At 37.4% G+C, this 8995-nt stretch overlaps 1 protein-coding gene across 8 annotated transcripts in view; it reads left to right on the forward strand.

Moving 5' to 3' along the window:
* svila (supervillin a) overlaps positions 1 to 8419 on the forward strand; it is a 340124-nt gene extending 331705 nt beyond the window's left edge. For all 8 annotated transcript variants that reach the window (XM_072576064.1, XM_072576065.1, XM_072576066.1 and 5 more), the window contains one exon: positions 6287 to 8419. In XM_072576064.1, the coding sequence (XP_072432165.1) occupies positions 6287 to 6373 (87 nt within the window). In that variant the 3' untranslated portion in view covers positions 6374 to 8419. The remainder of the gene's footprint in view (positions 1 to 6286) is intronic.
* The last annotated feature ends 576 nt before the right edge of the window (positions 8420 to 8995 follow it).

Here is an 8995-nt window from a genome sequence, read left to right on the forward strand (position 1 = left end):
AAACCATGGATAAATTGGGAGATTCACTCTCTACTGAAGTCCAGGTCTAAGGCAATTAAGTCTGGTAACCCTGACCTATACAGGAAATCCAAGTATGACCTTTGTAAAGCCATCAGAGACACTAACAGGCAATACCAAACTAAGCTTGAGGCCGAGACAAACCATACAGACACCCATCAATTGCGGTAAGGCTTACATAACATAATGGTCTACAGAGCGAAATCAAACAGAATCGCAGATAAGTGTACATCCCTACCCAATGAGCTCAATGCATTCTACTCTCGCATTGAACAGAAGGGCTGTGAAACTATGTCACTTACCTCAAAAGCCTCTGATGCACTTGTACCCATGATTACCGCCTCAGACATTGGATTGGCCCTTATGAAGATTGAACCCGCTTAAGTGACCTGCCCAGATGGAGTCCCCAGTCATGCTCTCAGCAGGCAGGAGTATTCGCAGACATCTTTAATCTCTCCCTACTACAATCTGAAGTCCCCACCTGCTTGAAGAAGATCATCATCATCCTGGTGCCAAAGAAAAATCATGCAGCATGCCCCAATGTCTACCGCCCAGTGGCTCTGATCTCCATTATTATGAAGAGCTTCAAGAAGTTAGTCATGGCTCACATCAATTCCAACCTCCCAAATTGTCTTGATCCTTTGCAATTTGCCTACCAGTGTAACAGGTCCACAGTTCCTGGCCCTACACCCATCCTGGAACAACTGGATAACAAGGATACCTACGTCAGGTTCTTAATTATTGACTACAGCTCTGTCTTAAATACCATAATTCCAAGCAAACGCATTTCTAAACTCTGAGACCTAGGTCTTAGCTCCCTGCTCTGTAAATGGATCCTCAACTTCCTGACCCATAGATCGCAATCAGTAAGAATGGGCAACAATACCTCCATCATAATCATTAACCCCAATGCCCTGAGAGGCTGCATACTCAGCCCCCTGCTAAACTACTTATACACAATGACTGTATGGCCAAATTCCACCACAACTTCATTTACAAGTTTGCTGACAACACCACCACTGTAGGTTGAATCTGAAACAACAACGAGACAGAATACATGAAAGAGATTGAGTGCTTAGTGGTATGGTGTGAAGACAGCAATCTCTCCATCAGCATCAGCCAAACAAAGGAGCTGGTCATTCACCTCAGGAAATGGAGTGGAGGGCGTGCCCCTGTCTGCATTAATGGTGCTGACATGGAGATGGGTCTAATGATCACCTACAATCTGTCCTAGTCCACCCACATCAATGTGACAGTCCGGAAAGCACAACAACATCTCTACTTCCTCAGGAGACTAAGGAAATTCAGCATGTCCACAAAGACTCTTATTCATTTTTATAGATGCACATTAGAAAGCATCCTGTCTGGATGGGTCACAGTATGGTTTAGCAACTGCTCTTCCCAAGACCGTAAAACTACAGAGAGTCCATCACGCAAACCAGCCTTCCACCCATTGACTCCATTTATACTTCCTGCTGCATCGGGAAAGCAACCAACACAATCAAAGACCCCTCCCACCCAGGTTATACTCTCTTCCACCCTCTTCCATCAGGCAGAAGATAAATGTTTGAATATGCATATGAACAGACTCAACAGCTTCTTCCCCACTGTTATCAGACTTTTGAACGGGCCTCTCAAATGTTAATTCTCATCTTTCTCTCTCTCTCTCTCTCGCTGTAACGTTGTATTCTGCACTCTGTTCTGCTACCCTGATGCACTTTGTTTGATACAATCTGCCTGTATAGCACGCAAAACAACACTTTTCACTGTATCTCAGTTCATATGAGAACAATAAGTCAAACTCAAACAAATAGTTCTAAATGGGTTGGACTCCCACCATTACTACTTCTATACATCCTCACACCCCACTTCCTATAAGGACTCCATTTCATTCTCCCAGTTTCTCCATGAGAGATGGTGACGGTGGGCTTAATTCCAGCATATTGCTTTCAAAACTCAGATTTATTCGGTATAGTGACTTCACCCAACTTCATTGAACCATGTGTGCTTTCTTTTCTTTCAGATTATGATTGGATTTTGTTGGCAGATTAAGTTTCAAACTTTTACCTCCTGTTGAAACTACCATTTTCACTTTTCCTTAGACTACATGTATGGAATGAGCTGCCAGAGGAAGTGGCAGAGGCTGGTACAATTGCAACATTTAAAAGGCATCTGGATGGGTATATGAATAGGAAGGGTTTAGAGGGATATGGACCAGGTGCTGGCAGGTGGGACTAGATTCGGTTGGGATATCTGGTCAGCATGGACGAGTTGGACCGAAGGGTCTGTTTCTATGCTGTACATCTCTATGACTCTATTGACTGCATTGAATTCTTAGTTCTTATTTCTTTTTCCTTGCAGATTAATTTATTTTTACCCTTTTGAAGAGAATACAAAATAGTTAATATAAACTGCAAGAAATTTCTGGCCTTCCAGCACAAATGGGATGGGTATATAAACAGGAAGGTTAAGAGGGATGTGGGCTGAGTGCTGATAAATGGGACTAGATTAGGTTAGGATATCTGATCAGCATGGACAAGTTGGACCGAAGGGTCTGTTTCCGTGCAGTACATCTGTATAATTCTAAATCAGTAGCTTCTATGAAATAATTGCATTCAACAGTTAAGGGAATCGTACAATTTAAACAGGCAGACATTTATAGACAAGGGGTTGACAAGATAGTGTCTAATCAAAATTTTAATATCTTGAACTCATCGGGGCATAATTTTACAGAGGCATTTGAAACACTTCAGCCTAAATATGTTGCTAACTATCATTGCAGTTTATCTAAATAAATTGTAAGTACTCCTTTTCAAGGCATGAGCCCAGGCTTCATCTGAAAGCCAATAGTTATGACACAGTTGATTAATAAACAAGTGTGATTCATGCAACAATACTTTTATGATGTTTCGATCTTATGCTGTGAATTTGAAGTGAGCTACTGATTGGTATCTGTACCCACTGAGATATCTTGGCATTTATTCTCAGTCGACTTGGCATCTTCTTGTTCAGGCAGAGTGGGTGACAAACCGAGCGTGACAAACTATATCTTTTGTCAGTGTATTGAAATGCAGCTTAATGAAGTGAGAGGGCAAGAACAAAAAAGATGCCACAGACAATTGTGACTAAGATACACCCTTTTTACATAAAGAGACCATCTCTCGCTGCTAGATAGGTCAAAGTGAACTCGAGTTATTTGCTGTCAACCTTGACTGATTCCACTTCACCATCATTATGAGGGAGAATATAAATTCCATGACTATAATTTTGATAATTCAAAGCTTTATTCTGCTTTGAAATTTAAATTACCTTCTTTGAGATGTGAAAAACATGAGCAAAATTTAGTCATCTGGATTTTTGACCTCTGCTGCCAAGGAAGACAGCAGAATATCATGTTGGTCTTTTTAGTCACTTTTAAGTTATTTTCGGAGTGATCACATTGTGTTTGAAGGGTTGAAAATTATGATTTTGTACTTTTAGTTTGGTATTCCATATTCTTTAAACTGCTTCAGCATTTTTGATCCTTTGCCCAATTCTTTATTAAAGGCTGGCTATCTGCTGTAGAGGAGCAATTAGTACAAATAATGGAGACTATAGTATGAAATTAGACAGTAGTACTGAAACCTCAGGTCTACCTCTGAGGCTGGTTGAAGACTGTTTGTAGCTGCACCTCAGCAGTCTTAACAATTTGTAAAGCTGAAATACTAACTGGAAGATTTGGCAGTGCATTGTGTTAAGGGAGCTTCTTGACCACAAAACTCATTTCACTCAGATGCCATCGATTCTGCTGCCTTTTAAGTATCTAATTTTAAAAAATGGAAAATCTCAGACCAGCTCATATGGTTGCAGAATACAAGATTGCAATTTAACCCAAATCCAGCACAGTTCTCCTTTACTCTTCTCCTATCTTCGAATGAAAATACTGGAAGTTCTATTACACATTTGGCTGTGTTCAGTGTTGGAGGGAAATTCCTTGATGCAAATACTGAACAGTAAAGTAGGAATCTATTCTGTGCTACAGCAATGACCCAATTAGCTTGATTGTGAAGAGATTCACCAAATTAATGCATCATTTAAAGTGTTAAATTTTCAGAAAATTTGTATTGAGAGGATAATTTTAAAATACTAAACCCAAATCATTGCCAAGACCAAGATTCATAACCACAAGCAAAATAGGAAAAAAACATGACCCAGGACAGGGTAGTTGTGAAGTATTAACCTGAGGTAAGACAGTAGAAGCAAACATTTATTATTTAATCCTTCAAGAAATTTCTCTTTAAAAAAAACAGTATTTTTAGCAATGAATGTAAGAAGTTCTCTTCAGAACCTTAGATGCAGTATAAGTTTACTTAAAGCTAGCTTGTAATTTAGACTAGATCAACCATCCATGACACACGCACAAAAAATAGTTGTTCTTAGGCTGAGATATGACAGAAAAACCTGCAAATTTAAACAAGGATTGTATGTATATTTTTTCATAAAATATTTGTTTAAATAAATTTGATTTATTCCTAGGTTGGTTGAAAAATTATTTTACACTTAAGTAAAAATTGCAATACGTGTCTTTCTAGGTAAATGTATATAACGAACATTACAACGAGTGGATTCATTACAACAAGTTATTTTTAGATGAATTCACTATTTTAATTATCCTATACTTTGGGCTAGACTGTCTCGGTTCAAGGCCTACCTGCCTGGGACTCAGGCCATATCACGTCTGAACGGGTTATTTTTTTAAAAATTGAGATGAAAAAGTATAATGTAATCCCAGAAGTTATTACAATAAAAAAAATCATGAGGTATTCATTTAAAATGTTGTAGATTTGCATTTAATGCTTCAAAGAGCCAGCGGACAAAACAAAAAGATAAAAACATTCTTGAATTCTTAAGTCAGGATTCTATGTACAGTACTAATACTGATTAACTGAAGTAAATTGCTTGTGCATCTTTGCAGATATATTTTACCCTGTGAAAAACTGAAAACTCCTAATGCAGGGGATGTTTCATTTTAGGGTCAAATCTATAGATAGTACTGCCGATTAAGTTCCTCTAATGATTGAAATTCTTCTCTAGTTGAGATTTTAGCTTAACACTAAATTCAGGTGGATAAATTTACTTTGTCAGGTGTAAAAAATTGTAAAATCGTTAACACAATATTCTCAAAAAATATTGTTCATATGCAGTCATCAAGAGTGGTTGTTTTAAAGGGCATGTGATGACCTGACACAGTTTGTTGTATTCCTTCCACAAAATAGCCGCCTTGTGAATTGTAATTTCTGAATTACAGAATTTTGGCCATTTTTATGTTTGTGATACTTAGTTTATAAATCTTTACAAGCCCTTTAAAAACAAAAACAACCTGATTCCTCAACAAACTGATCCTAAATAAACTACCTAAACTATAGGTCTAATGTGCACTGTTGCTTTGAGCAAGTAACCATTCGAACTTGCCCTTCTGAGACCCTGTCGATGCCATCAGTAGCAGGATATATCCACACTACTGTTTAGTTTTGTGGAGAGAGAAACCGTGTTCCAATGCAAAGTCTTTCATCAGAGTTTTAAATTCCATTCTGTAATATTCTAACCTTAAATCTTAACTAGAGGGAGCCACATTTTGAGAGTGAAGAGAGGGGTAAGTGAATTAAGCTAATTATTTAGTTATCATATTCTTGTGGCAATTGTTTAACCAGCACAATATTTACTTTTGTGTAATTTCTTTTTAACAGAGCAAGCTCCATCATACACTTGTCCCAGCTGGTGAGAGTGAGCCTATCATCTCTGCTATTGATATTAGGCTGTAAATAAGTGGGAAAATGTAACTGTAATTTATGGCATTGGTGCTGGCTGGGTAGCAGTTGTATTTCTTTACAAATACTGACAAATCAATTTTAATAGCATTTATTAATTGGGGGAGCAGAATCATTATTTGCATTTGTACAGTAGGCAGTTAATGTCAGTGTGGATTAGTGGATTATTTGTTTGTCAGCCTTCTATCCAAAGTTGTTACTTAGTCATCTGCTGAGATAACAGGAAGTCTTATTTTATCTCCATCTCTGTAATGGATTGCTGGGCCTCCATTCCCATGTCAGGAAGTTATCTGTGGAATTTTGCATTCTCATTGGTGGCCTAATTGTTTTTTCTGATCTGTGCAATTTCTATCCACTGCCCATTTTTAATATGTTTTTCCAGTTGCTAAGTATTTTATGTCCTACATACAATTGCTCAAGCAAGTGAAACCATTTTAATGAAATGATGCATTCTTTTACAGAAGACACTGGAAATGACGAGAGAAGAGTTCAGTGTCCTGCCCTCATGGAAGCAAGTTAAACTGAAGAAAGCAAAAGGCCTTTTCTAAATAGTTTTTAGCATAGTGCATAATTTTTAAAAATAAAACACATGCTTAGTAACGGAGCTTTCACCGAAGATCATTTTGACATCTGTGGATCAGTCATGGACGGTGGTCTGGTCAAAGAGCACATTATGGAAATAAGTTGCACATTCAGGGCAGCATTGCCTTTTTGGGGGAGTTTTGTCAATTTGTGCATGTTGAGGGGAACTCTGTGAATTTTAACAGTGTTGACATATTGAGACAATGCCATTGTACGCATTTGACCTCAATGCACTTAAGGGCAACAGATGCTACTCGGCCATATCCTGCCTGTGTATCTTGAAGGCAAATTATTTTGTAAAGTGTTATTTTGTGAGTAGCAGATAGCTAATCATGAAGAGTTTATATTTATATAATACAACATGAAAAGTGACTATGGTTTGATGACTAAATATTTAATTGTTAATGACATATATTCACTCTAGTTTTGTTGCGTTAACCAGAAAACACGATGGCTAGTTGAACGAAAACTGCTTGTACTGAGATCATGCCACAAATACCTTTTTTTGCATTCTGATAATCATACTATCATGTTCAGTCATTGAAATGTTCTGTCTGTACCTTTCAATGCTATCATGAACAAAATGTATTTATGGCATGGGATAATGAAAACGCTACACAAATTGAGTAACTTTTTATGTGAATCTATAAAATGTATAGTGCCTTGCTTTTGTGTACAGTTTATACTACAGAAAAAGTGTTTGAATTTTTGATGGAAGCAGGTGTTTAAAAAATGGCTTCATTCAGTTAAACTTGTTCTGATAGAGGTTTAAGAATCTCTATTCCAATATTCATCACCTAACAAACTTCTTCCTTGTGATAAAATTTAGAAAAATAAAATTTGAAAATGATTTGTATTTTTTGGTTATCTTTCTCTGGGTGGTTTACAAAAGGTGAAACAAGGTTTGTGTGAACCTGCCACTGTTTAATTAAGTTCTTAATTGTAACTAGCTGAAGGCAATTGATCATATTGCCATTTGCTACCATTTCTAACTCTCTCTTATTGCAGAGTAATTTGAGTTCATTTGCCAACAACTTGTCATTTACATTGTACTTTATTAAAATACCCCAAGGTACTTCAAGCAGAAATTATCATCAAACAGGAACATGACCATAGGCATGATTATAATCAGTTGCAAGAAGACTTTTGAGGAGAGGAGCAGGTTTTATGGGGTTTTATCAGGACGGTTCAAGATTGGCATTCTGAGGTAGCTGAAGACTTTGCTGCCAAAAATATAGTGAATAATTCATTATGACCTACTGTGGAAACTAATCATGGAATCATACAGTACAGAAGATAGTTGTTCAATCCATTGAGCATTTTCTGGTTCTTTAAAGAGATCTGACTGCCCTACAGATTTCTCATAGCCCTGCAACCATTCCCCCTCAAATATTGATCCAGTTCTCTTTTAAAAGTTTTAATTGAATCTGTTTCCCAGCTCACGAGAAAACATGAGCTTAGAAATGGTAATTTTGTTGTATGGAGAAATTATCATTTCCACAAGGAATGGTTTTCCAAAGGCCAAGGTGGTCTCAGAATGGGATAACGTTAAAAAATAAGTGCAGTCTTTTCTGTTTATTGTCATTGACTTACCCAAACTATTTTAAAATCTCTTTCTTCCATAACAACTCTGCATTTGCTGAATGAGAATTTGATCTGTCTTCCTGTAAAAACTTAGTTAACTAATCGAGAGAAGAGATAACTATTAAGCGTACAGTAACTTACTAGTTTAATATTTAGCCCTTGGATTCCTGTTTTTATAACCATTTCCTGTAGCTCTTCAGACTGACCATGCTCCACAAAGTGCCTTTCTATACCCACCTTAGCTATTGGTAAATTTTGAAACTTGAATCTTGCAATAGAGGTTTGTGTGTTTACTGAGTTGACCATGTTAATGCTTATCTTACTGTGCTGAAGAGTCCCTTAACACAGTTTTCTGTAGAAATTCCAGGAACACTAATAGAAAATATTATTAAACACATTTTGAAAATAAAATAAATTATTAAAAAGTGTGAATTTTCTTTTGTTGTCTTATTTAGCTTCCCAATTTCTCCTTTTTAATGTTTACTTTCTCTGATCTGTATGCCATTTTTGTTTAAATGCTAAACATGACAAGGTTTGTGAAGGTTTGTAGCTCAGGTTGAGGTTTAGGGTGTAAGTTTGCTCGCTGAGCTGTAAGTTTGATGTCCAGACGTTTCATTACCTGGCTAGGTAACATCATCAGTGGCGATCTCCAAGTGAAGCGAAGCTGTTGACTCCTACTTTCTATTTATATGTTTGTCCTGAATGGGGTTCCTGGGGTTTGTGGTGATGTCATTTCCTGTTTGTTTTCTGAGGGTTTGGTAGATGGTATCAAGATCTATGTGTTTGTTTATGGCGCTGTGGTTGGAGTGCCAGGCTTCTAGGAATTCTCTAGCATGTCTTTGCTTAGCCTGTCCCAGGATAGATGTGTTGTCCCAGTCAAACTGATGGGTTTTTTCATCCGTGTGTAGGGCTACGAGGGAGAGAGGGTCGTGTCTTTTTGTGGCTAGTTGGTGTTCGTGTATCCTGGTGGCTAACTTTCTTCCTGTTTGTCCTACATAGTGTTT

This window comes from Chiloscyllium punctatum, chromosome 8 (genome assembly GCF_047496795.1).
Source record: "Chiloscyllium punctatum isolate Juve2018m chromosome 8, sChiPun1.3, whole genome shotgun sequence".
NCBI classification, from domain to species: Eukaryota; Metazoa; Chordata; class Chondrichthyes; order Orectolobiformes; family Hemiscylliidae; genus Chiloscyllium; species Chiloscyllium punctatum.